This window comes from Balaenoptera ricei, chromosome 1, assembly GCF_028023285.1.
Source record: "Balaenoptera ricei isolate mBalRic1 chromosome 1, mBalRic1.hap2, whole genome shotgun sequence".
In the NCBI taxonomy this organism is placed as follows: Eukaryota; Metazoa; Chordata; class Mammalia; order Artiodactyla; family Balaenopteridae; genus Balaenoptera; species Balaenoptera ricei.
The window spans coordinates 22,396,335-22,424,013 of record NC_082639.1 but is presented as its reverse complement, the minus strand read 5'-3'; the positions used below and the strand labels follow the sequence as shown (position 1 = coordinate 22,424,013).

General features: G+C 43.7%; 2 protein-coding genes, 1 long non-coding RNA gene and 4 other non-coding genes across 9 annotated transcripts; 6 read left to right on the top strand and 1 right to left on the bottom strand.

Annotated features, from left to right (window-relative positions):
* Positions 1-849: 849 nt before the first annotated feature.
* On the top strand, positions 850-3,909 carry LOC132362419 (uncharacterized). 3 transcript variants are annotated; one of them, XR_009502371.1, is made up of 6 exons: positions 850-995; positions 1,439-1,494; positions 2,047-2,146; positions 2,454-2,527; positions 2,870-2,922; positions 3,506-3,909. It is a non-coding gene; the product is annotated as an uncharacterized LOC132362419 (long non-coding RNA). The 3 variants fall into 3 exon arrangements; XR_009502368.1 differs by lacking the exon at positions 1,439-1,494; XR_009502370.1 differs by lacking the exons at positions 1,439-1,494; positions 2,454-2,527.
* On the top strand, positions 1,547-1,681 carry LOC132354796 (small nucleolar RNA SNORA16B/SNORA16A family). Its single transcript, XR_009499414.1, has one exon. It is a non-coding gene; the product is annotated as a small nucleolar RNA SNORA16B/SNORA16A family (small nucleolar RNA).
* LOC132354883 (small nucleolar RNA SNORA44) lies at positions 2,196-2,326 on the top strand. Its single transcript, XR_009499445.1, has one exon. It is a non-coding gene; the product is annotated as a small nucleolar RNA SNORA44 (small nucleolar RNA).
* Positions 2,555-2,681, top strand: LOC132354907 (small nucleolar RNA SNORA61). Its single transcript, XR_009499461.1, has one exon. It is a non-coding gene; the product is annotated as a small nucleolar RNA SNORA61 (small nucleolar RNA).
* On the top strand, positions 3,362-3,435 carry LOC132355017 (small nucleolar RNA SNORD99). The gene has a single exon (XR_009499506.1). It is a non-coding gene; the product is annotated as a small nucleolar RNA SNORD99 (small nucleolar RNA).
* On the bottom strand, positions 3,548-27,626 carry TRNAU1AP (tRNA selenocysteine 1 associated protein 1). The gene is made up of 9 exons (XM_059916859.1): positions 27,517-27,626; positions 26,900-26,997; positions 21,198-21,297; positions 20,541-20,593; positions 18,362-18,493; positions 16,915-17,034; positions 12,357-12,519; positions 12,103-12,136; positions 3,548-5,098 (listed from the first exon to the last, which is right to left on the bottom strand). Exons 1-9 carry the CDS (start codon positions 27,541-27,543, stop codon positions 4,962-4,964), a joined length of 864 nt encoding a protein of 287 aa, XP_059772842.1. The 5' UTR covers positions 27,544-27,626; the 3' UTR covers positions 3,548-4,961.
* On the top strand, positions 22,255-22,509 carry LOC132348615 (alpha-hemoglobin-stabilizing protein-like). Its single transcript, XM_059896305.1, has one exon. It carries the CDS (start codon positions 22,255-22,257, stop codon positions 22,507-22,509), a length of 255 nt encoding a protein of 84 aa, XP_059752288.1.
* Positions 27,627-27,679: the final 53 nt, after the last annotated feature.

The window sequence follows — 27,679 nt, the reverse complement described above, 5'->3', positions numbered from 1 at the left end:
TTCATCGCGGTGCGCGGGCCTCTCACTATCGGCCTTAGTTGCTCCGCGGCATGTGGGATCCTCCCAGACCAGGGCTCGAACCCGCGCCCCCTGCATTGGCAGGCAGATTCTCAACCACTGCGCCACCAGGGAAGCCCCAATACAATTTTTTATCTATCAATCGAAGAGATGAGGCTTGAACAAATAATGCATTCATCTCATTAGTACTGTAATCAGTCGCCTCTTAACTTTTGGGAAGGAAGCCCTCCCCAAGATCCCTCTCCATGACCTCACAGAGCTCCTCCCCGAAATCAACTCAGTTACTGCTCCTCCACGTGCCCACGGCGGTCTGAACGCAGCACTTTCTCAGCTCACAGGGTTAACGGTTAACTTCCCGATGTTGAAAGTCTTCCCCTGACTGAACTCCAGATGGCACAGCGGTATCTGTGAACCCAGTCCCCGGTATTGGACATTCACTGAATGCTGAAGGAAGGCAGAGGAACCTCTTCCGGTCCGGAAGAAACCAAAAGGTTTCTCCATCTGAGTGAAAAAGGCCTCGCCCCGCACGCGCTTGGGGCTGGGAGCCAGACACGCGGCCAGCGCTGGCGGCGAACGAACTACAACTCCCAGCAGCCTGCGCGGCGCGCAGCTCCAACTGTCAGGCGCGGCCGCGAGGGGAGGGGCCTATATAAACCCCTTCTCGGCACGCAGCTACCCTTTTTCCCGGTTACCACGTCCTTGTTCTCTTGGCTCTTCGGGTTCTCTGCTGTGGTCCACGCCCATCCTCCGCCGTACCCGGCCTTAGCCTCGGCGCCACCGGCGCCACACTCGCCGGAGCTGCTCCCCGAGGCTGCGGGATGTTGAGCGCAGTGTGGAGGACCCTGGCCTGCCGACCTGGTCGGACCGAGGTCCGGAAGGTCACGTTGGCCGCATGCGCAGTGAAAGGAGCCGGACCCTGTGAGGGCCGCGCCCTGCTCCCGCCTCGGCCCGCAGGGCCTTGTGCTCCGGTGTGACGGGTGAGTAACGCGGGCAGGCGGCCGGGTGCACGGCAGTTCTGGGACTGAAGTGGCTTAATTTGGGGGGAGACCACGTGATGGGGTCAGCCAGACCTTGATTATGCCTGTGACAGCTAGCTGCTCGGTGATCTTGGGCAAGTGACTTCCGTGCCTTCATCTAAATTATCTGGCTGCACAGCACATGTTAAGGAAGTCACCATGGTGGGCATAAGGACAAGGTTTTCTGGAGGACGGGCTTTAGTCATTCAGATATTATTTTGAATCCCAGGTTTGTCGCTTTTTCCATTGATAGACAACTTTCGGCAAGTAACTTAATTAGTCTAAATCTTATAAAAAATGGGGATGATAAAATGGTCCAGTGAAGATAAACGAGACAAAACACTGGCACATAGTAAAACAAAGTGGTGATTGGGACCTATAGGATGTCTGTTCTCCTTTTTTAGTCTCCAGAGTGTCCCAGTAGATGAATTGGTGGTAAGTCCTGATGCACAGGATTTAGGTGAGTCTGAGGGCTGCACAGTGTTGGGCCTGCCCTGTGATCTGGATTACCCTGTGGCCCTTATCGAAGCTGTAGCTGCTTCCACATAGCTGCTGTGGTCAAAAAGGAGCCTAGAGTGACAGTTTTCCTTGACGGTCGCTGTTCTGTTTGCTGTAACTGATCTGCAACATTTCAGGAAAAGACAGTTCCCATTGTACCTGCCATTTCTCAGGTATAGCCAGAGACCTTTATTAGAATTGACACATTTCCAGAGGCCAGCAGAAATGTTCCACTGATGGGGTCTTGCATACAGAGTTACCAGAATAAGGCTTTTGAGAAGTAGCTTGCAGAGGCCAAGAACCAGCATGGAGGGGTAGATGGGGGTGGGTTAGATATCTGTACCGGCAAAATCCCGTGGCAGGTGGTGCAGATCTTGGTCATGCTTTGGGTCATTGCCCTGAAAAGCTTATGGCATCAGTACTTAGGACCAAAGGCTAGTCAAAAACCGTAGTTCTGAAGACCAAATGAAGGGAACAATTAAGATCATTCAGGACAATTGTGTTCTCCTTTTAGCTGTGCCAGATTGAAGATTCCAGGATGACTGAAGTTGACCTTTCTGGTGAGTGAAGACTGGGGTCATGACAGTGATGGAACACAGCAGCCTCAGGACCTGGTAGGTTTTCTGTAGAGACGTAATTTGGGAGCTACCTAGTGGGTCAGTACAGCATGTTTCCAAGGGCTATGGCTTGTTGTGGCCATGGGATCTCCAACTGCATGCAAGAGCAACTTGGAGAGACTTTGACAGCGCAGGTCAGCATAATACCTGCAGCTGCCACTCGCCTTTCCTATAGTATCTCAGGACCTGGGCTGGAAGCCTTCCACCTGAGTCCATGTGTTTCCATCAAAAAAGTCAACTTCCGTGTATGGATCAACTTTTTGGTTTAGAGCTTCCACACTTTTTTTCTGCATGTTGCCCCCAGGTTTTACTGGCAGTGCCTGATACTGAAGTATCTGAAAATACCAGCTTGTTGCTGGAGCCATGCTTTAGAATAAGGTAAAGTTGGATGTTGAAGACAGCCTGACCCTCCGGTTCCCTTTCCCATCAGATCTGAACCCTGGTCTTGGTGGTCGTAAAAGGAGGAATAGTAGTACTGAAGCTGTGCTCATGGTGTCTGCTTATATAGCATGCGGGCTAGTTTCAAACAAGGTTGAATTCTCTTGGAACTTGTTGCCTCCTCCCCTGTAAAATGGGATAATCTTAGGCTTAAAGGGAGGCTGTATGTGAAACTCTGGGCAGTTGGTATAGTGATTGCTGACTAATATTTCTGTATTTGGGAGGGATTTATCCATAGCTTTCTTGCCTCCTGATCGAGTGTTCTTTTTTTCCCCTCCTAAGATCTGTTACCAGTAAAGCTGTCGTCTTCTGTGATTGTGGATCTACAGAGTTGGGTGAGTTGAATGCCAGAAGCTTTCTCACAACTTTCTTGCAGCTTCCATTAGTATTTCACTGTCATCACCCTAAGCAGTGTAGCCAATAGATAATAAGGCTACTCAAGTCTGTGTGTAAAAGTCTTCTCTTTTTAATATATCATTTACATCTGGCCTTGTGTGCTGTATTTGTTGGCTTTTCATAACCGGAGGACAAAAAATAAATGTTTACAGTGTGAACTGGTCTGCTAGATTTGCCTATGCTAAATGCCAAGAACACACCTTCAGAGTAGAATGTGGCAGAAGGGACAGCCCTGTGTCTTTACAGCAAGGGCTGACTACTGTGAATGCAATAATGGCTTGAGCTCATGCTCATTGGTTTTGGTAACCTTGGAGTCTTACCCACCCCTCTCCTGGGAGAGTGGTTCTATTCTAGCTCAAGGTATTTTTTCAGGCTGTGACTGGTCCAGGATGAAACCTAATCTGAGTGGACATCTATGGATGATAAATGCGGATATGGGACTGAGACCAGCCCTTAGGAAAACCTGGGTGGCATTGATTAATTGGGGCATTATTAACACACTGGCGTACACTTCTTTTTCAGGAGAGAAACACTACAGGAAGAGGCAAATGAAGAGACAAGGGGCTCTTTTAGGTGGAAACACCTTTTTTTCTGATGCTGGTACCTGGCATACAAGTGACCAATAAAAGATTCCTAGGGCTTCCCTGGTGGCGCAGTGGTTGAGAATCTGCCTGCTAATGCAGGGGACACGGGTTCGAGCCCTGGTCTGGGAGGATCCCACATGCCGCGGAGCAGCTGGGCCCGTGGGCCACAACTACTGAGCCTGCGCATCTGGAGCCTGTGCTCCGCAGCGAGAGAGGCCGCGATAGTGAGAGGCCTGTGCACTGCGATGAAGAGTGGCCCCCGCTTGCCGCAACTAGAGAAAGCCCTAGCACAGAAACTGAAGACCCAACATAGCAATCAATAAATCTTTAAAAAAAAAAGATTCCTGGATGTATGTTTTTGTCAATTTTCTTGATGTCCCTCAAATTGTTGGTTACTCCCTATTTAAATACTCCCGTAAGACCCAGAATGAATTATAGTCTAATTTCTGAAGAAAAGGTTGATCTCAGAAAGGAACAAAACGACCAGTTCTATAATTGCAATTATATTACTCTTGCTGAGTGAGAATTCAGGCTGAGTGCAGGACTGGTACTTAATGATCTTTGAAGGCAGTATACTCCACACACCCCCCCAGTTTCCTAGCACAAAGCTATAGGTAAGGCTTTTCAGGAGGGTCCTTGTGGTAAGTCAAATGGGATCTCCTAATTTATTTGGAAAATAAGTACAGAGATGTGTAAGGCTAGCATCAAGATCTGGTTTGGTGACGGTTGATCTCATGGTCAGGTTATCTTTCTGAATTACCGGTTCCTATATATAAATGGATTAATACCTACTAACAGGCGGGCTTGGCACATAGATGGCACAGGCTTGTACCTAAAACAATCCATGCCTTTTGGTCTAGATTAAGCTGGCCCCAACACCTCTCAATGGGCCACTTCCTCCCAGTCTGAATAATGAACTCTCCCTAGCCACCAGACTGGAAGCAGGTTTGTTGGGGGAAGGGAATACCTGAAAGCAGATAATTGCCCATCATTTGGCACCATTCCAGCAGGCAATCCATGCACTCTGACCTCAAGAGAACCTTAAGGATTAATGTGCCTGTCACTTAAGAAGTTGGTTTAGTAACTGTTAACTTTGGTGGTTAATCCTTATCTCCAGGAGTGTAGACAACCCTACCTGGATACATGATTATTGTTCAAAGAAAATGGGAACCTCATTCAACCCTCTTCTAACTGGTCCCTTCATTTTCAAACTCAAATGGCTCAAATGAAGGCAGCAGTATCCCAGGAAATAGTCATAATTTCGGGAAACAGTTGATGACTAAAATCTTACCAAACATTTCAAAAAAGGTAAAAGTTCTTGAAGTAATCTTTTTTTAAAAAAGGAGTCTCTTAGCTCCCTCCCGGAGTCCACTGTGGCTTGTGCCTCGTCCTGGCTACATCACGGCAGGGATCTCGGAAGACACCGTGTCCAGGGGCTGCCAGTGACAGTCCATCAGCGCATCATACAGCTCCTCGCTCTGCTCCATGAACTCCTTGTTGGCCTCAGTCACATCCAGCTGTGGCATGGGGTCTGGAAGAGAAGCAAGGATGGGTTCAGGGGGCGCAGAGGGGAGAAGCACTCAGCAGCCACAAGAGACTCAGTACCCTTCTTCCTCACGTGGGCTGACAGCACTGCATTGCAGGGTTTCTATGACGATGAAAACAGGGTAATGCACAGTTCATACTTGAACAGCATGAGTGTGAACCACGTGGGTCCACTTGTATGTGGATTTTTTCAAGAGTAAATGCTACAGTACTACACAATCCACAGTTGGTTGAATCTGAAGACGTGGAGTAACAGAGGATAGGGAGGGCTGACTAGGTTACATGTGGATTTTTGACTGTGACGTTGGTAGGCGCCCCTAACTGTGAGCTGATCAAGGGTCAACTGTACTCGGAGAATGTAACACATGTAATTAGAACTCAAATAATGGCAGCTGTTACTCCACATTTATTAAACACTACACATATCTCTAGCTGTCACATGCCCCGGATTTTCTGGTGTGGTCCTGTTTTTCAATTTGGGTTTGGAAAATCTGATCAACAAAATAATCAAGAACAATGAATGTCTAATGAAAGAGCTATGGTCAAATACAGGAGCTGAAACACCAAGTCCTGTATTTTTAAACTTGTCTTTCTTGATTGCAATAGTGGTATTTGTTCACCAGGAATCATGACAAAATACGTAATAGTTTTCTCTTTTTTTAAAACCCCTAACAAGTAAACTATTCTTAGGAGGGAATATTACCTAGCATTGAAAATGAACCTCAGCTGCATCCAACTTGGATGAGTCTCACAAATAAAATGCTGAGTATTGAATGAAAGAAGCAAGACAGTACATACAGTACAACAGCATTGAAGTACAAAAACAGGCAAAACCAAACCCTGCTGTTTAGGAATGCATATGTATGTGATAAAACTATAAAGAGAAGAAGTTTTGTCCCTACAAAAGCCAATACAGTAAGTAGTTTTCCTTAGCGGGGTTGGGGGTTGTGACTGGGGGAATGTTGGCAATGTTTCCACTTGACCTGAATGAAGGTTTCATGGGCATTTCATCATTACGTATCAAACTATACATGTTTTATCTACCTTTCCATGTACCTATATTTCACAATTCAAAAAGTTTAAAAGAATCCTCAGTTCCTATGACTGATAACATTTTATATTTTCCTTTTAGTATTGTTGGTTTAAAATGCACACACCCAGGCCTTCCCGGGTGGTTAAGACTCCGTGCTTCCAAAGCAGGGGGCATGAGTTCGATCCCTGGTTGGGGAAGTTCTGCATGCCTAGGGTGTGGCCATAAATAAATGAATTTTAAAAATAAAATGTGCACACCCATTCATTAAAACATTTTAAAATTAACTGGAGAAATTAAAGACCTTAATAAAGAAATCCCACGTACTTCGACTGGAAGACAAATACAGATGGCCCTCGACTTAATGATGGTTTAACTCATGATTTTTCAACTTTACGATGGTAAAAAAGTGACACACATTCAGTAGAAACTGAATTTTGATCTTTTCCCGGGCTAGCGATATGTAGTACAATATTCTGGTGACGCTGGGCAGCAGCAGTCACATGATCATGAGGGTAAACAAGTAATACACTGAAACTGTTCTGTTTTTCACTAGGATTACAGTATTCAATAAATTGAGAAAATCAACAGTTTATCATAAAACAGGGTTTGTGTTAGATGATTTTGCCCAATTGTAGGTTAATGTTAAGTGTTCTGAGCCTGTTTAAGCTAGGCTAAACTATGACGTTCGGTAGGTTAGGTGTATTAAATGCATTTTTGACTTAATGTTAACTTAAGTCGAGGAAGATCTGTATTGTTAAGATGGCAATACTCTCCAAAGTGATCTATAGATTCAATGCAATCCCTATCAAAATCGCAACTGCCTTTTTTTTTTGCAGAAATTGACAAGCTGATCATAAAATTTGTATGGAAATGCAAGGCACCCAAAATAGCCTAAACAATCTTCAAAGATAAAGGCTACTAGAATAAAATAGAAAGAATTTTTACAACTCAACAAAAAGACAACCCAATTTAAAAATGGGCAAAAGACTTGAATAGACATTTCTCAAAAAAAGATATACACATGGCCGATAAACACACAAAAGTATGCTCAACATCATTAGCCGTAAGAGAAGTGCAAATCTAACCACAATGAGATACCACTTCAAAGCCACTAAGATAGCTAAAATGAAAAATAATGACTGTTGGTGAGGATGTGAAGAAACCGGAATCCTCATATGCTACTGGGAATGGAAAGGCTCCAAGCCCTTTTGGAAAAGTTTGGCCATTTCTCAAATGGTTAAAAAGAGTTTACTACATGATCCAGCAATGCGCTCCTAGGTATATACCCAAGAGTACTGAAGACTTTTCTATATCCACACAAAAACTTATACACGCATGTTCATAGCAGCATTATTCATAATACCAAAAGTGGAAACAATCCAAATGTCCATCAACAAAATGGATATCCATACAATGGAATATTATTCAACCATAAAAAGAAACGAATGACATGCTACAACATAGATGAATCTTGAAAACACTAAGTGAAAGAAGTTAAGTGAAAGAAGCCATTCACAAAGGACCACACATCATACATGATTCCATTTATTTAAAATGTCCATGATTGGTAAATCCAAAGTAGATGAGTGGTTGCCAGGGACAGGATACTGGAGAGTGACTGCTAGTGGTTTCACAGGGTTTCTTCTGGAATTAGTGGTAATGGCTGCAAGACTTTTTGACTATTCTAAAAACTACTGAATTGAACACTTTAAAAGGGTGAATTTTATGTTATGTGAATTATATCCCCCAAAATAAAAAACAAAAAACCCTAACTGGGATCTTCCTGTATATCCTATTTCAGGACTTTTTCCATTGAGAACATTTTCCTATGTCAATATTCTTAGAGAAAGACATAATTTAATAAAACAAACAAAAAATCTTAAGAAAAACCTTACCGGACTTCCCTGTTGGTGCAGTGGTTAAGAATCCGCCTGCCAACGCAGGGGACACGGCTTCGAGCCCTGGTCCAGGAAGATCCCACATGCCGCGGAGCAACTAAGCCTGTGTGCCACAACTACTGAGCCTGTGCTCTAGAGCCCGCGTGCCACAACTACTGAAGCCCGCGCACCTAGAGCCCGTGCTCTGCAACAAGAAGCCACTGCAATGAGAAGCCCGCACACCGCAACCAAGAGTAGTCCCCTCTCTCTGCAACTAGAGAAAGCCCACGTGCAGCAACTAAGACCCAATGCAGCCAAAAATAAATACATTTATTAAAACAAACAAAAACCTTACTGTATTTGTTTAACAAATCCCCTATTATTAGATATTTATCTGTATTGATATCATTTTGGGATAAAATCTTTCAGGTAAAATTGATTCAATGGATATGAACATTGTAAGAATTCTTTACGGAAACATAGTATATTTTAATTTGTATTTGATTACTAGTATTAGCAGTGTGATGGTTACATTTTATGTGTCAACTTGCTTAGGTTACTGGTGCCCAGTCTAGATGAAGATATTTTGTAGATGTGATTAACATCAACAAATCAACTGACTTTGAGTAAAGATTACTCTCAATAACATGGGTGGGCCTTAGCCAATCAATTAAAGGCCTTAAGGCCTTAAACTCAAGGTTTCCCAAAGAAGGAATTCTACCTCTAGGCAGTAATACAGAAATTCTGTCTGAGTTTCCAGCTTGCTGGCCCACCTTACAGATTATAAATACGTATATCCTATTGGCTCTGTTTCTCTGGAGAACCTTGACTGACACAAATAATGTATGTTTAGATTCTTTTTTCTTGTGGTTTATACGCCATTTGTGCTTCTTTTGTATATTTTTTCCGCTTTTTTATATATTTATTTATTTTTGGCTGCATTGGGTCTTCATTGCTGCGAGCAGACTTTCTCTAGTTGAGGCGAGCGCGGACTACTCTTCGTTGCGGTGCGCAGGCTTCTCATTGCAGTGGCTTCTCTTGTTGCACAGCACATGTTCCAGGCATGCGGGCTTCAGTAGTTGTGGCGCACAGGCTTAGCTGCTCCGTGGCATGTGGGATCTTCCCGGACCAGGGCTTGAACCCGTGTCCCCTGCATTGGCAGGCGGATTCTTAACCACTGTGCCACCAGGGAAGTCCCTTCTTTTGTAAATTGTTTCCAGTTTTCTCAGCTACTCTTAAGAATCAACCAGTGAGTGCTGAATCAACAAGTCAGTGGTGAATCTTTTCACATAAGTACTGTGCCCGTTCCACCAGAGGGATATTTCTCTTGTAATTTTAATCTAAATTATGAGTTGAAGCTTTGAGCACGTACAGCAGCTCCATATGGAAACTCTAGTCACTCCACTCAGTGGAGGTATCAGCATATGGGAACAGACTAGCAAAGGGCTCCATCAAGGGCAGGCATTTGTTTTCTTGTTGTTTTTCATTTGTCTGTTTGTTTGGGGTTTTTTTGGCCGTGCCACATGGCTTGCTGGGTCTTAGTTCCCTGACCAGGGACAGAACCCAGGCCATGGCAGTGAAAGCCCCGAGTCCTAACCACTGGACCACCAGAGAGTCCCCAAGGGCAGGCATTTGGGTGTGCTGAACTCTATGGACACACGTACAATAAAGCACCCTTCCTCACTCTGAAGACTGGGCCTGGAGGATGGCCTGTTGAGCCAAGGGATAGATGAAGGATGACAATCCCTGCGGTGCCCCATCACTGTGTGGCTATTAGGTTGAAATGGGAGGTGTTAGGGAATTCCCTAGTGGTCCAGTGGTTAGGACTCCACGCTTTCACTGCCAAAGGTACGGGTTCAACACCTGGTGGGGGAAGTAAGATCCCACAAGCCATGCGAGGTGGCCAAGAAAAAAAAAGGGAGGCATTATAACTCTGTGGTAAAGAGCATGAAGTCTGGGGCAAGACTGCAGGGGTTCCAAGACAGTAACACCTCTTGCTACCATGTTGCAACTATGCTGACCCTGAACAAGTAATTTAACTTCTCTACCTGTTTTCTCTTCTGTAAAATCAAGATAACTGTGGTACTTACCTCAAAGCCCTAGTGAAGGTCAAATGAGTTAATACATGTAAAGTGCTTAGAACAATGCCCTGCATATAGTACAACCTGTTAGCTATTATTAACTATCTAAGCTTCAGTTTTCTTTTCTGTAGAATGGGGTTTATAACAGTACCTACTCATCAAAGAGTTGACAGGCAGCAGTGCCTGGCACAAAATATGTTGGCTATTATTATACTATTAATGGATGAGAAAGAAATAGAAAAATTCTAAGGAGTTATACACAAATATTACAATCAGGATAATTTCTTTAAAAAGGAGGTAATGCAATGCTTCCTGCAGGAAACGGTGAGAGACTGAGGATAGAAAGACAGGGACCCCAGGTTCAACCTTGCTTCTAACTCACTGTGTGACCCTGAGAAGACAGCAAGGATCGCCAGCTCCCCATCAGTCAACTGGAGCTCAATGTCCTGCCCAGCCCACCCCTAGGGTCACTGCTGCCAGAATTAGATGACAGCACATAAGTGAAAGTGTTTTAAAATGCTATGAAGTATATACAATATTCCTATAGGTATAGTTTTTAAAAACATTTTAATGAATTATATGGCATTTCTCCCAATAGATATTAATATGATAATAGCTGCCCCTCCCACTAACAGATTTGCTTTATCCAATAGAAGATGTTTCTTCTGCTGGTCAACAGTTTAATCATTTGTATGAATCCCTCTAAATATATAATTGCGCTCTTGTTCCTCTTAGCAATTTTCCCATTAATATTTAAATAAGCTTACCTCCCAATTTGAAAATAAAAATTAAATTTGAAAAAAAATGCTACGAAGTAGACAAGTTTGTTTTTTGCCTGCAGATGTTTCCTCTAAAGGATATTTTGCTTACAGATCACTTTCCCTATGACCTTCTCTCTTTTTTTTTTTTTTATAAATTTATTTATTTAATTTATTTATTATTTTTGGCTGTGTTGGGTCTGTGTTGCTGTGCGCGGGCCTTCTCTAGTTGTGGCGAGCAGGGGCTACTCTTTGCAGTGTGTGGGCTTCTCACTGCAGTGGCTTCTCTTGCTGCGGAGCACGGGCTCTAGGCACACAGGCTTCTGTAGTTGTGACACGCAGACTTCAGTAGTTGTGGCTCACGGGCTCTAGAGCGCAGGCTCAGTAGTTGTGGCGCACGGGCTTCAGTAGTTGTGGCTCGCGGGCTCTAGAGCGCAGGCTCAGCAGTTGTGGCGCACGGGCTTAGTTACTCCGTGGCATGTGGGATCTTCTTGGACTAGGGCTCGAACCCGCGTCCCCTGCACTGGCAGGCGGATTCTTAACCATTGCGCCACCAGGGAAGCCCCTGACCTTCTCTTAAAGAATAATTCTTAAAACAGACTTAGAAAAAGACTCAAAGTTTAAAATCTATCTTACATAAAGTTTTACTTACTTAGAAATCAATGTCTGATTGTATGACAACTGTTATTTTACTTCTTTAAACCTTAAACCTAACATCTGTTCAGAAACATGTTGAAAAAAAATCTTGTTTTTTATAATTTTTCAAACCTTAGAGACTCCTTTAAGAAGTATGAATATCTCATTTGAAAAAAACATTTGTCTGAAGGTTAGCAATTCCTCTCGATTTCCTTTCTTTTTTCTTCTTTAAATTCAGTAAAAATCATAATAAACTTTTAATTAAAAAAAGTAATAATGGCTATTACTATGTAGCAAAATTGGGGGTGATTTTCAGTTTCTTCAGAACACTTTACTGTATTTTTCAAACTTTCAATAACTATTACTTGAAAGTGAGAAAAACATGTAATTTAAAGATATATGGGAAAAAATTAAAACATGAAATGAAAAAAATGAATTTTACAAACTGTGAAACAAATATAAGGCAATGGTGTCTTTGCTACAGACCTATATCCTGTCAGGGCTCCCTCCCCTGTCAGTTGCTCCCCAGGGTGCTTTGAGATCTGCACTACCCCCTCGGGTAATACTCACATCTTACCCACTGAGTGAAGGGACTCCTTTCTTACCTTCCAATGCATCATCTCCGACTTCTTCATATGTCTGTCAAGAGACCAGAGAGGTGGGTGAGAAGCATGGTGAAATCCTGGCCCATGACTAGGATGGTTTATTTTTAATAAGAGGAACTAAGCTGCTTCATCTTTCCTTCTGTTTTTTTCTGAAGCCCAAGCTCCCGTCCTTACCCATCCCATCCTGGAGAATCACCCAAGTCTCTACAGGATGATGTAACCCAAGAGGGCCAGACCGGCCAAATCACGGTTACCTGCATGGTGCTCTGGGTATAGCCATACTGGGGATAACTGTAGCTGTAGCTGCCTGTGTTCTGGTCATAGCCCCACTGGGCATAGTAGTTCTGGTACTGCTGGTAATACTGGTTGTAGCTGTAACTGTACATTTGACTATATTCCACTGGCTTCACACGGCTCCTTAAATGAAGAAAGAAATAAACAAATAAGCAAACATTTCCATAACACTATGTGACCAGGGACTGTTCTGAGTGTTCTACGCAGATTAACTCATTTAATCCCCACAATAGTGCTATGCAGTTAAATATACCATTATTCCTATTTTACAGATGAGAAAACTGAGGTACAGAGAGGTTACATCATTTGTCCAAAGTCACACAGCGAATAATAGATTCAAACCCAGGCAGTCTGGTCCCAGAGCCCAGCTTTAAAGATAGGAACTTTCGGGAATTCCCTGGTGGTCGAGTGGCTGGGACTGCACACTTTCACTGCCAAGGGCCTGGGTTCGATCCCTGGTCGGGGAACTGGAATCCCGTGGGCTACGCAGCACGGCCAAAAACAAACAAACAAAAATGGCAGTTTTCAATGGTTAGGTTTGTCTCTCTTGTCAAACCTTGTTAGTACTGACTTTTCCCCTTCTCAAGATCTTGGAGGGTTGTTTTTCTGCCAGCCACAAAGGCTCAAGCGAACATGGCCTGGAGGATCTGGATTTATAATGATCCAAGAAGCATTTTAAATTACAAAATATCTTATCACCTTTTCTCCACAAAAACACAAGAGAAGCGTTTAAGTAGCCTGGAACTGTAGTCAAAGCTACCATTTATGGAGTAGGTACTGGAGATTCGTGCCCATTATTTTTTTTTTTTTTAATGTTGTCAGCACCTAGGCACGTGGGCTAATATATATATCCATTATTTTTTTTTAAAGATTTATTAATTTATTTTTGGCTGTGTTGGGTCTTAGTTGCGGCACATGGGATCTTCGTTGAGGCATGCAGGATCTTCCATTGCGGCGCGCGGGCTCTTTGTTGTGGTGCGTGGGCTTCTCTCTAGTTGTGGTGTGTGGGTTTTCTCTTCTCTAGTTGTGGCGCACAGGTTCCAGGGCACATGGGCTCTGAAGTTGTGGTGCGCGGGTTGCAGAGCGCGTGGACTCTGTAGTTTGTTGCACGCGGGCTCTAGTTGCTGCACATGAGCTCAGTAGTTGTGGCGCACGGGCTTAGTTGCCCCGTGGCATGTGGGATCTTAGTTCCCTGACCAGGGATCGAACCTGTGTCCCCTGCATTGTAAGGGGGATTCTTTACCATTGGACCACCAGGGACGTCCCTGTGCCCATTATTTTTCATACATAGTCTCCTATTTTAAGTCCTGCAAAGCTCTGTGATAGAGCTATTATTTATTATTCCCATTTTACAGATGAGAACACTGAGCCTCTGAAAAGTTAAGTGATTTACCCAAGACTACACAGAGAAATGAAGCCAAATTTAACTCCAAGGCTCACACTCCTACCACCACACCACTACATACAGCTCCTGCCCTGACAGACTCAAGACCCCTTGCCCGTCCCCCACTTCCTGCATTCACCAATCAGGGCTGAGGCCCAGGGTCAGCAGAAAGCTTTCTTCTCTGATTCCACGGCTATCCCAGCCACTGCTAACCAAAGACAGAATGTCAAACCTGCAAAGGATCCACTGCTTTCAAAAACTTAAAAAACCACGTGTGATGAGCTCTTCCCAAGTTCCCTGTGAGTTTAATGTCTGCTTGGTGAGAACGACTCAGCTCAGTTAGACCACATGTGACTGCCTTAGCATCACCTCCTGATGGAGTGGCTCGATGAAGTTCGACGGCACAGATTCCCTCTCCCTGCCCACTGCCAGGCTGGAAACTGCTAACGTTTGCCTCCGTGCCACCCCCCACCCTGGCCATGTGTCCAAGGAGTCCACCTCCCTTCTGACATGTTCAGGTCACTGGAGGTACAGTCTCTCTGGCCTGGGTCTGCATACTTCTCTTCTGTTTCTCCACACTCAGCTCTTACAGGCTAACTGTCAAAGGGAACTCTTATCACCTTCAATTCCCAGTGCTTGAGGGCCCCTCCCCACAGGCAGGCATCAAATACTGACAATGTTCAGTGAAGAAACAGATGTAACAGAACATAACCTCCCTGCAGAAGGGACTTTGTTTCTCTTGTTTATAGCTACAACTTCAAAGTCTAGGGCGGGGCTGCAGTTGTAGGGACTCGTTATGGCTGACTGAATAAATGGTGACACAGCAGAAACAACCAAAATAGTAAACATCAGAGGAACTGCTAGACAGAATATACAATCAAAACAATATCTTGCAGCTATTAAAAATAGTACAATGACGACGACTGTGCAACTCAATGGCAAAGTGTGTATAATGAGTAAACTGGGGAAGAAAAAGAGTGAGCATTGTTATTGTAATTTAAAAATGAATAAAGAGAGACTTCCCTGGTGGTCCAGTGGTTAAGAATCCACCATCCAATGCAGGGGATGCGGATTTGATCCCTGGTCGGGGAACTAAGATCCCACATGCCACAAGGCAACTAAGCCCTTGCGCTCTAGAGCCTGTGTGCTGCAACTACTGAGCCCGCATGCTCGGGAGCCCATGGGCCACAACTAGAGTGAAGCCTGCGTGCCGCAATGAAGAGCCCATGTGCCGCAACTAAGATTAGACGCAGCCAAATGAATGAATAAATAAATAAATAAAATATTTTAAAAAAAATGAATAAAGAAATGAATCTACCACATGTAAATTGACCCAAATATATGTAGCGTGTGTGCATTTATATCTACATCTGTATCTATATTTATACATCACAGAAGCTAATGGAGAAGCCTGGAAAGGAACCCAGAAATTATAAGCAGTAATTTTAGAGTAATGAGAACATTCCTTTCTTTTAAATATTTTCTTTAATGTTTTTATATATACAATAGAGCTCAGGGACTTCCCTGGTGGTCCACTGGTTAAGAACTGGTCTTGCAATGCAGGGGAGGCCAGTTCGATCCCTGGTTGGGGCACTAGGATCCCACATGCCGCAGGGCAACTAAGCCCGCACACCGCAACTACTGAGCCTGTGTGCCACAAATACAGAGCTCACATGCCGCAACTACTGAGCCTGCATGCCACAACTAGAGATCCCGTGTGCTGCAACTAAGACCTGATGCAGTCAATAAATAAATAAATAAATATTTTAAAAAATATGGCTCAAAACAAATAATATTTGGAGGATGGGACTCGCTCAAGCTGATCTTCCATGTATTAAACACTGTTAAACCACAAAGAGCCTCCAAATCTTTTGCTGCTTTAAAAAACATGGCCATTTGGAAGTTCTGCCCTAAGAGTGCAGCCACTTTTCTACTTTTAACACGGAGTTTCTCAGCCTTGGCAAAATTGACATTTGGATGGCGGGGGCAGATTGTTCTTTGTCACAGGGGCTGTCCTGTGCACTGTAGGATGTTTAGTAGCATCCCTGGCCTGTACTCATTAGATGCCAGCAGCACCTCTCTCCCAGTTGTGATAACCAAATTTGTCTTCAGGTGTTCCAATGACCCTTAGTTGAGAACCATTGCTTGAGCCAAAGGATGGAAGATTCTATGCAGAGAAAAACTGTCTTACATCGGAGTAAAAAACCTGCTTGGAGTTGTAAGGAAAGAAGGGTTTTCTGCACAGAGTGACAGGTATAATAGTGATGTACATATTCTCTTGTGTTTGTATCATTAATTTTTTTTTTTTTGGCTGCACCATGCAGCTTGTGGGAATTCCCTATATCATGAATTCTTAGCCACTCCCATAGCAAGGGACACTCATAAGAGGTCTGTAGGTTTCATTGATATAAAAAAGGCTAAAATTGGCTAAAAAGTGTAACTTTCTTCTTTCTGCTCAATTCTTATAAACTGCATGGATAAATTTTTTTTAATTAATTAATTAATTTATTTATTTATGGCTGTGTTGGGTCTTCGTTTCTGTGCGAGGGCTTTCTCTAGTTCCAGCGAGCGGGGGCCACTCTTCATCGCTGTGCGCGGGCCTCTCACTATCGCGGCCTCTCCTGTTGCGGAGCACAGGCTCCAGACGCGCAGGCTCAGTAGTTGTGGCTCATGGGCCTAGTTGCTCCGCGGCATGTGGTATCTTCCCAGACCAGGGCTCGAACCCATGTCCCCTGCATTGGCAGGCAGATTCTCAACCACTGCGCCACCAGGGAAGCCCCTGTATGGATAAATTTTTAACAGCAGCAATACTGGGCAAAGAGCAGGGACATTAAGTTTGCAGACCCAAACTGCTCTTCCAGTATCGCTACCAGCGACGTCTGAATGCATCTGCCTCCCCCAGTCATAGCTCTCTCTCCAGCTATGAGCTTCTGGAGGGGCAGGGTTATGCTAGCTCATCTCTAGCACCCAGCCTGGCAAATATCAGGCACTCATTAATTGTGGCCTGAACTGAATCTCCTGGCAGCCTCCCATTCAGCACGTGGACGCCCTGATTATCAACAACAGACGAGGCGTGTGTGGGTGGGGGTCAGTCCAGAAGCCCTCCCTGGCCCCCACACCAGCGCGGGACTCACGCTTTAGGGATTGCCACACTCAGACGCACTGGTTTAGACCCCAGTCCAACTGCTCCCTGGCACTCTGTCAGGGCTCGCTTCTGTTCCAGCTCATCTGTGAATTTCACAAAACCATAGCCCCTGCAGAAGAAAAACACACACTATTTAGATCACAAATGTGATGGAGGTAAAGCCTAAGAATGGAAAAGGGGCTGAGAAGGGAGAGAATCCATCAAACCACATGCGCAGGGCTGAGAGCCCCATGAGCAGAGGGGTGCCACAGAGCCACGCGAGATTCAAGCACTGGAGGATCCCAAGATCTGCAGAATTCCCACTTTCAGTTCATCAGTCTCTTCCATACTGTCCTGATAGGGCTTCTTCCCAAATAGTAGCTTACCTCCCAATCTACTTGAAAGTATTATTGTTATCATTATGGTAGTAGCAGCAGTAGTAACAGTCATAGAAGGTCATTCAGCAAATATTTACCGAGTATGCTAGGTATTACACGAGGCACTGGGACTCAGCAGTCACAAGCAGACGAGGTTCCTGCTCTCCTGAACTCATATTCCACTTGGGGGGTAAATGAATGATAACTAACATTTAATGACCATTTATTATTTCCCAGGCATTGTGCTGAGCATTTTCCCAGGGTTATCTCATTAAACTGTCCAACAACTTGATGAAGGGAGTATCCACATCCTACTGAAGACAGAACCAAAGTTCCGAGAGGTTTAATAGCTTGCCCAAAGTCATAGTAGAAGCAGGATTCAAATTCAAAGCCCAAGCTCATAACTACTACTCAGATCAAGAAAGAACTTTTCCTGACAAATATCGTATGATCTCACTTATATGTGGAATCTAAAATATGATACAGATGAGCTTATTTACAAAACAGAAACAGACTCACAAACACAGAAAACAAACTTATGGTTACCAAAGGTGAAAGGGGGTGGGGGAGGGAAAAATTGGGAGTTTGAGATTAGTAGATACAAACTACTATATATAAAATAGATAAACAAGGTCCTAATGTACAGCACAGGAAACTATATAAATATCTTGTAATAAACCGTAATGGAAAAGCATATGAAAAAGAATATATATACATATAAACCTTTCCTGAGGTCTTTCCACTTTTAAAGTAACAATAATAAATAAAAGAAGAAACACCTATAAAGCATTTCCTATTGATTCATTTATATTACATCATTCAATCCTTAAACCACCCCATGAGAGATGCAGAAACTATTAATCAGTCCCATTTCACAGATGAGGAAACAGGGTCAGAGGTTCAGTAACTTGTCTGCTGCATAATCCCTGGGCAGTACTGAGGCTGGGATTCACACCAGGCAGTTTAGCTCCAGAGCCTGTGCTCTTAACCACAATGCAACATGGCCTCGTGACCACACCTCCATCTATGAGATAAATGCTGCAACCAACAGGGTAGGCATCAATAAAACGAAGGCCTTACTTAGACACTCCTGTCTGGTCCAAAACCACCTTGCCTCCCCGACAGGAGGGGTAGACTTTGACGAAGAATTCATACAGCATGCCATCATCCACATCTGGGGTCAGGTCCCCCACAAAGAGGGAGTACTCGGGGCTGAGAAGAGAGAACAAAATTCAGAGACAAAGACCAAAACTTTTGTTCTGATGAGCTCTTTTGGCCCATTCTAGGTAAATCTTTTCTGGGCCGCCTTAGGAAACAACACATCTGATGGGTCCTTGACCAGGTCCTAATCTGTTTCATTTGGCAGTCCTGGCAGAAGAGTTACGGAAGGAGTCGCCTGCCCCAAGTCGCTCACCCACTGTATAACGCCTGTCTGGCTTCAAGCATTACATGAGTGCAGACGGGGGCACACGTCAGAGGTGCTCAAAAGATAAAACTAGAGATTCTGTATTCACCGCGTATTTTCAATTCAAATGGTGACAGGCAGAGGGAAAATGAGAACTGAACCTTCTCTCCTAAAGATGTGCTAACATGAAATCCCTGAACTTTTAGGACAGGGGTCAGCAAACTTTTTGTATGAAGGCCATATAGTAAATATTTTAGGCTCTTTGGGGACACCTCTGGTCTCTATTGCTCTTTCTTTGTCTGTTTCACAACGCTTTAAAAATGCAAAGGGGGGACTTCCCTGGTGGTCCAGTGCTTAAGACTCCATGCTTCCACCACAGAGGGGCATGGGTTCGATCCCTGGTCAGGGAACTAAGATCCCGCGTGCCACGTGGCATGGCATGCACGCATACATAAGTAAATCTGTAAAGGGAATTCCCTGGTGGTCCAGTGGTTAGGACTCCACGCTCTCACTGCCGAGGGCCCAGGTTCAATCCCTGGTTGGGGAACTAGGATCCCACAAGCCGCACGGCACAGCCAAAAAAAAAAAAAAAAGTAAAAACCATCTTTAGCTTGCAGGTAATAACAAAATTAGGCCACAGTTTGCCAACCCCTGTTCTAGAACAATTCTTTACGAAAAAAAAAAGCAAACTCATTATTATTTTATTTCAAGTTAAAGTCAGAATACACAAAAGGAAAAAGAAAAATAAAATTACCAATAACCCAACCACTCAAAGGTAATCACTAAGAACACTTTGATATATACTTTTGTCTTTTTTCTTTGGCTTCTTCTTCTGATTTTACAAAAATTGGATACGACTCGTTTTGTTTCTAGCATTTTTTTCACTTTTAGCATCTCACCAACATCTTAACATATGAGTATTCTGCTATAACATGACACATTAATAGATACACAGCATTCCAAATAATGAACATATTGTAATTTAAACCCCTTCCCTATTATTAGATTACTTGGGTTTTCTCCCAATTTTGCCCATTATATGTAACATTTCAATGAATACTTTCTTTTAAAATTTTTAATGGAGTATAGTTGATTTACAATGTTGTGCTAGTTTCTGGTGTACAGCGAAGTGAATCAGTTATACATATACATATATCCACGCTTTTTTTAGGTTCTTTCCCTATATAGGCCATTACAGAGTATTGAGTTCCCTATGCTATACAGTAGGTTTTTATTAGTTATCTATCTATAAATAGTAGTGTGTATATGTCAATCCCAATCTCCCAATTTATCCCTCCCTCCCCTTATCCCCTGGGAACCATAAGTTAGCTTTCTAAGTCTATGGCTCTACTTCTGTTTGTAAATAAGTTCATTTGTATCCTTTTTTTAGATTCTACTGTGATATCATATGCTATCAATGAACACTTTCAAGGCTAACCTTTACACACATCAATGAATAAACTCTGAAAAGCAGAATTACAGGTTCAAAGGGTACAACTCTATCTAAAGCTTTTGATACATTGTTTTAAAGCTTTCAGACAGCAATTTGGAATGCTCAATCAATTTATGTTGCTACAACAGGTCGATTCTTACTGAATAAAATGTCAATACTGTGGGCAGTCATGGGACTAGGGGAGGGACCAAATATAGAGAAGACATGGGCCTTGACAGGAAGCAAACTGGAAGCGTCCACCAATAGGGATGGGAGGGGATCGACCTTAGGAGGGAGGCAAAGCGGGGCCAAACTCGGCTCCCCATCCTCCTCTGTGGGAGTGACCGGCACAGTGACACATCTTGTCTCTATCCAGATATTTCCTGGGACTTGAAGCTGCCTTGTGGCTACTCTGTACTTACCTGTTATCTGGCTGTTTCCCATAAGTGGCATAGTTCAGTTTAAAACGTTTTGCCTGGAAATTTAAAAACAAACAAACTAAAACAGAGAAAGGTGTTTCAAGAGTCAAACAATATTTGAAAAAAACTGAAATAAATTACCTTGGCCAAAATATCTCCCCCTCTCTAAGCCTCAGCTTTTTCTCCTGTATAAAAGGAGGGGGTTGCACGGATGACCGCTAAGGGCACTGCCAGCTCCATGGTTCTATGAGCCCAGGTGTGCCAGCGTGGTGCAGCTGTAAGCTAAGTAACTGTGGGAAGAGCAGAATGTAACTCTCTTGAAACGTGTCCTCACTGCTGCCAGCCTGTTCTACTTTCTCAAGCAAGAGGTCTAGAGTTTCAAGTCTTCCGTTATGGAGGCAGCGGTGCAGAGTGGAAAGGGAATGGATTTTAGAGGCAACCAATCTTCAGTTTGCATCCTGGCTCTGCCACTTACTACCTGTGTTGCCTTGGGCAAGTTATTCCATTTCCCTGTGATTCAGTTTCCTGGTCTGTCAAAGATAACAATGCCTACTGTTTAGGGTTGTTACAGGATTAAATAAAATATACAGTTGGGATTCAATAAATGAGTTATCAATAACAATAAAAATGGCAACATCATCATTATCTCAGTGTCCTTACAGGTGTGGCTCCTGGAAGGGGTTTCCCGTTGATTTTATGCAAACACTTCTCAGCTGTGGCCAAATCTGCGAATTCTACAAAGCAGTAGCCAGCTGGGATTCTGGAAAGAAAACAGAAAAAGGGAATGGTTAAAGATGTGATACCCAGATGAGAGACTGAGTCTGGGCCTGAAGGGAGGAAAAAATCCTTTTCTAATCAGAGCCCATACTATTAATGTTTACTACACAATCCAATCAAAGCTTTAGATCTAACGTCCAGTTTATAGGAAATATTAGGAACAGAACCAGTAAAACACCACCACAAGGAAACAAACAAATCCAGAATGCAGGACCAGAATCCAGAATGTAGTAGAACCTTATGTAAGGCAATCTTATGTCTTTAAAAAGTCAATGTTCTGAGAAAAGAAAGAAGTGGGCTTTTCTACATTAAAAAGAGACAAAAGAACTAAATGCAATACAGGATCTGATCTCTGACTGGATTCTAATTCATTAAAAAACAAAAAAAGAGCTATAAAGGTATTCTGGGGACAATCATAAAAATTTAAATGTAGACTGGCCATTATGTGGTATTAGGGAATCATTAATTTTGTTAGTGTGATATGAGCATTGTTGGTATGTAACAGAATGTCCAGTTATTGGCAATGTATATTCAAATATTTAGCAGCAGCTCCTGCCTCCGGGTACTCCTCCAGCCAGCCCAGGAACCAGATGGTTCCTTTCCGACCTCCCGGCCCCGCCTCAACCCCCCTCGACCCCTCGGGGCTGGTCCCCGGTCCTGGTTCTTTCAGCATCTTGTCTGGGGCCGCAGGAGCCCTCTGGCCCGCCAAGCCCTGAAAGTACCTGCTTTGCTGTGACCCACGACTTACAGTTATGGGGAGAAGGGAAGAGGGCGTCCCTAGGGAATCATTTTGAGACCCGGTACCACCACAGAATTTTCAGCTGTGTGGCTTTGGGCAACTCAGTGTCCCTTTCTGGGCCTCGGGTGGCTTCTTTGCTGTGAGGCCAGGGCCTATATTTTACTCCTATTCTATCCCCGGTACCCAACACCTAGTAGGCAGATGGCCCTTCTTCAAACCAATAAGGATCTCATTGCTACAGGAATAAAGGAATTTAACATTCTGCTAAATCAGCAGGTCTTCTCTGATCCTGCTGTCCCTGAAGAAGCCATGGTGACTGTGGTGAATGACTGGGTGAACTTCTACATCAACTATTACAGGCAGCAGATGGTGGGGGAGCAGCAACAGCAGCACGAGGCTGTGCAGGAACTTCGGCAACAGCTGGATACTGTCTGCCTCTTTCCTGGACAAATATAGGAACTTCCTGAAGCCCTTGTGAGCACCCGATCACAGGCTGCCTTTCTCCTCGCCGGGAGACCCAGGCTTGTCTGAGACCCTTAAATGCTGCCTCTGTGTTCTTCAAGGCCTCAGGCTCTGCTCCTTCATGGTGTTACTGCACCCTGACACCTCAATAAAGGTCAGTACTTGTTTTGATGGTTAAAAAAAAAAAAAAAAAATTTAGCAGTGATATGTCATAATGCTTGTAATTTACTTTCATATGGTTCAGCAAAAAAAAATATCTACCTATCTAAATCTATCTTTATAGAGAGGTAGGTAAGAAAAATATGGCAACATATTTGAAATTAGGTGTTGAGGGACTTCCCTGCACAGTGGTTAAGAACTTGCCTGCCAATGCACGGGACATGGGTTCGAGCCCTGGTCCGGGAAGATCCCACATGCCACGGAGCGAGTAAGCCCGTGCGCCACAACAACTAGAGCGCATGAACCACAACTATGGAGCCCACATGCCACAGCTACTGAAGACTGCGCGCCTAGAGCCCGTGCTCCGCAACAAGAGAAGCCACCGCAATGAGAAGCCCGCACACCACAATGAAGATTAGCCCCCACTCGCCGCAACTAGAGAAAGCCAGCGTGCAGCAAGGAAGACCCAAGGCAGCCAAAAATAAAGTAAATAAACAAATTTACAAAAAAAAAAAAAAAAAAGAAATTAGGGGGTGGCTGTATGAGAGTTCACTGTACTCTTCTTTCTACATTTGTTTTAAATTTTTCATAATTTAAAAGGTTTTTTGGATCACCTACCACCGGCCAGGCTGATACAGAGTTGAAGAACATGGTTCCTATTCTTTAGAAACTTAAAATCTATTTGGACAAAGTAAATCCATGGACCTTACCTAATTGGGGGATGTCTGTGAGATTCCTGGTGTTCTATTTTTTAAAGCATCACTAAGAGACATAAGTAGGAGGATGTGGCTAGATCCTCTGACATCCCTTCCTCCTAAGAGATTTATACTGAAAACAGTTAATTTTCCTCAACTGCCTCCTTAAAGCTATCACCAGTGAAATAAACCAGACTTTTCTGGAACTATGATATTCAGTTCAAATAACCTTATGGACACCAAGCCAAAAGGTATGGGAAAGGGCAGTACCTGAGCCCAAGGATCTCAGAACACAGTCTATAAGCTCCATAAATGTTGACGCTTAGAAGAATGGTGGGCCAACTCTGTGCCTTCTGTCTTGTGTGTGCTAGAATCTTAAGGCTCACAGATGTAAAGACCACCACCAGTAAGAGTTGAGCATTACTGAGCACTCACTATGGTCCAAGCTCTGTGCTAGCCACTTCACATGCACCATCTCATCTAATCCTCACATAACTCTGTGAGGGAATGAAACCATTGCTCCTATTTAGATGTGGAGACTGAGATTTAGGATTATACAATATGCCTTAAACCACACACAGCTGGTATGTGCCAAAGGCTGGATTTGAGTTCAGGATAGTCTGACTACATTCTTTTCAGAACATTTTATTTTGAAGAATTCCAAATATAAAAATGGAAAGAATTGCATAGCAAACACCCTATATATATACCCACCACCTACAATTAACATTTTATTATACTTACTTTATCACATAACTATCCATCCATCCATGCCCCTACCCATTTATCATCCTTATTTTCTGACACATTTCAAAGTAAGTTGCAGATATTAGTATACTTCCCTCAATTACTTTAACATGCTTATTATTAACTAGAGTTCAATGATTGTTTAGTTTTTTCCTCTTAAGGTTAAATTTACATGCAGTGAAATGCACAAATTCTTCAAGATGCTGAGTTATTTCCACCAGATTAATTTTGTGTATTTTAGAACTTTATGTAAATGCAGTAAGGCTTCTTTAATTTAGCATAATGTTTTTAAGATTCATTCATGTTGTCACTATATTAGCAGTCTGTCCCTTTTTATTGCTAAGTGGTATTTTATTGTATGAATATACCAGTATTTATTTACCTACTTACCTATTCATGGATACCTGGACTGCAGTTTGGGGCCATTGTCCAATGTGCTACGCACATCCTTTTTCAAGTCCTTTTTCTGGTAGACGCATGTTTTCATTTCTCTTGGGTAAATACCTAGGACTAGGGACTTTCCCGGTGGGCCAGTGGTTAAGATTCCCCACTCCCAATGCAGGGGACCCAGGTTCAATCCCTGGTCAGGGAAATGAAAGAAAAAAAAAAAAGAGCCCGCATGCCACGATGAAGATCTCACACACGGCAACTAAGACCCAGCGCAGCCAAATAAATAAATAGATATTTTAAATATATATATATATATAAAATACCTAGGACTAGACTTGTTGTGCCATATGGTGGTAGGTGTATTTAAGAAACTGCCAGGGAATTCCCTGGTGGTCCAGTGGTTAGGACTCGATGTTTTCACTGCCAGGGCCTGGGTTCAATCCCCGGTTGGGGAACTAAGATCCTGCAAGCCGTGCAGCATGGCCGAAAAAAGAAAAAGAAAAAGAAAAAGAAAAAAGAAAACTGCCAGACGCTTGTCCCCAGGGGTCATACCATTTTATAGTCCCACCAGTGATGAGAGATGTGGCTGCTCCACATGTGACTGCATTCTTTTTTTTTCTTTGTTGAATTTTAAAAATTGTCGTTGGGTATACAAAACATAAAATGTACCATTTTAACCATTTTTAAGTATACAGTTCTGTGGTATTAAGTACATTCACATTGTTGTGCAACCAATCACTATATCCTTTCTTTTTTTTTTCTTTTTTTTTTTAAGCTTTTATTTTATTTATTCTTGGCTGTGTTGGGTCTTCGTTGTTGCACACTGGCTTTCTCTAGTTGCGTTGAGAGGGGGCTTGTCTTGTTGCGGAACACGGGCTCTAGGCATGTGGGCTCAGTAGTTGTGGCGCACAGGTTTAGTTGCTCCGCGGCATGTGGGATCTTCCCAGACCAGGGATCCAACCCATGTCCCCTGCATTGGCAGGCGGATTCCTATCCACTGCGCCACCAGGGAAGTCCCCAATCACTATATTCTTAAGCACTATGCTCTGCTGCATATTATTTTTTCTTGGGTCTTATCTTTTTCCCGTATTTTCTCAGTTCCTGGTTTTTAATTTACGTTTATTTATTTTACAGCATTCTTATACGCCACTTCAAAGTCTTTGTCATATGAGACAGAATGCACATGTAATGTGTCTGTAAATGCCACCATAAAAAATCAGCTAGAGTTTAGTAATCAATGGTATGAAAGGATAATTCTAATTCTTAATAAAGATTAAAATGTGAGAACCTATATCACTGTTTTAAAAAGAAGAAAGTATTACAGAATGTATTTTCATGCCAGTAGCTGATTATCGGGGTTTTCTGTCTACAGGAACAAGAAGAAAAACATTTAGGCCAGCATGCTCTACCAGTCAGAAAATCCGTCCCTGGGTACCGGGGTTCTGAATACACAAAGTACCTGTTCACCAAACAGCCAAAGACCTGGCCACACTTCGTATCTCTCACCTGTATTTTTCAACTATTCGACATTTTAGCAAGCTGCTTTAGTACTTGGCACAGAGTAGACGCTCAATAAACACTGTCAAATTGATAAAGGAATCCTGTTATTTCTAACTAGAACCCTAAGGAAACCTAAGCTCCTAAGAAAGAAAGAAGAAACTGGAGGCAATAGAGCACTTCTATCTGAAAGTATTTTCTGCATTTCGTTTTGTATACTTATTTATTACCTCATTCCCCCATTAGCATGTAGTAAACTCCACGAGAGGAGGGACTACGTCTGGCTTGTTTCAGCCATGTACCCAGGGAATCTAGAACAGCAGCACATAGGTAGTGTCTTATTCACATAAGAGTTAAGGGCACTCATGAGCTTTGAGAACAGAGCTGAATTACAGTCCTGGCTTCTCATTTAAAAGCTGTGTAACTTTAAGACAGTTGTTAAGCTTCTCTAATAACAGTACTTAGCTCAGAGGTTTTTGTGATTTTAAAGTGCTTATTACCTAGCAGATCATAATCTGTTTATATTTACCAAGCATATACCATATGCCAGACACTGTTCTAAACGTTGAATGTGAATTAATAGCACTTAATCCTCACCAGAACTCTATGAGGTAGATACTTTTATTATCTCCATTTTTATAGGCAAGGTGAAGAAGAGGAAGAGGTTAAATAACTTGATCAAGGTCACACAGCAGACAGCTTTCAAAACCAGTCTGGCTCGAGTCAGCAATACGCTATACGTCCTCTTAACAAGCCCCCAAATGCTTATACCATTACAATAACATTATTAGGCGTGAGAAGCCCCGACTCTCTGCGATGTTTACCTTCTCCTGAATGACACTTGCAGCACGATCTACTGAGGAGACCTGAGGCTCAGACGGAAGGAGAGAACATACCCAGTGAGGCGGTTTCGGATAATTTTGACGCTCATCACGGTCTCCCCCATGGTGGCAAAGGCTCTGGAGATGAAGTTCTCATCCATGTAGGGTTCCAGCTGCGTAAACACAAGAGCAGAGCGGCTCAGGCCAGCATCCAGGCTCCTCATTCCCGCATCCGGAGCCCCTCCCCCTCAGCCCGGGGTTGGCTGCTCGCTGCGGGCGGGAGTGGGGTGGGGTGAAGAGGCTTTCGTCTGCGGAGTGGTCTGAAGCCTGCGTTCCCAGTCCCCTGCCTTCCTTCCCTTCAAATTTACTCCTTTGAGGAAGTCTCCCCTTTGGATTTAGGAACCCCATCCCTCCAGTCCTACAACCACGGGCGCTCTTCAATCCTTGGGATTCCTCTCATTCTATCCGCCCAAAGACCCTCCCTCTTTCCCTGGCGTGAACCCAGGACCCCTCCCCCTCCGAATCAGCCCCTTCACCTAGATGCTGGGACCCGCTTCGGAGTCACCTAAGAGAACTCCCCTGCTCATTCACTTCCACCCTTTTGGGATCCGAGGACCCTCCTCCTCAGTCCCTTTCTCCCTCGTGACACTAAGATTCCTGCTCCGCAGACCCGGGCGGCCGCCCTCACTCACGTCGCCCATCCACAGGCTGGCCGCCATGCCCGAGGCCCAGCCTGGACTTTGCTGGCCACCGAGGCTGGCGCGGACGCCGGACCGCCGAGCCGGAACCTCCAAGGAGCATGCGCCTCCGACGCCTTCTGCGCACGCTCCGCAACTCGGCGCCCAGGGCCCCGCC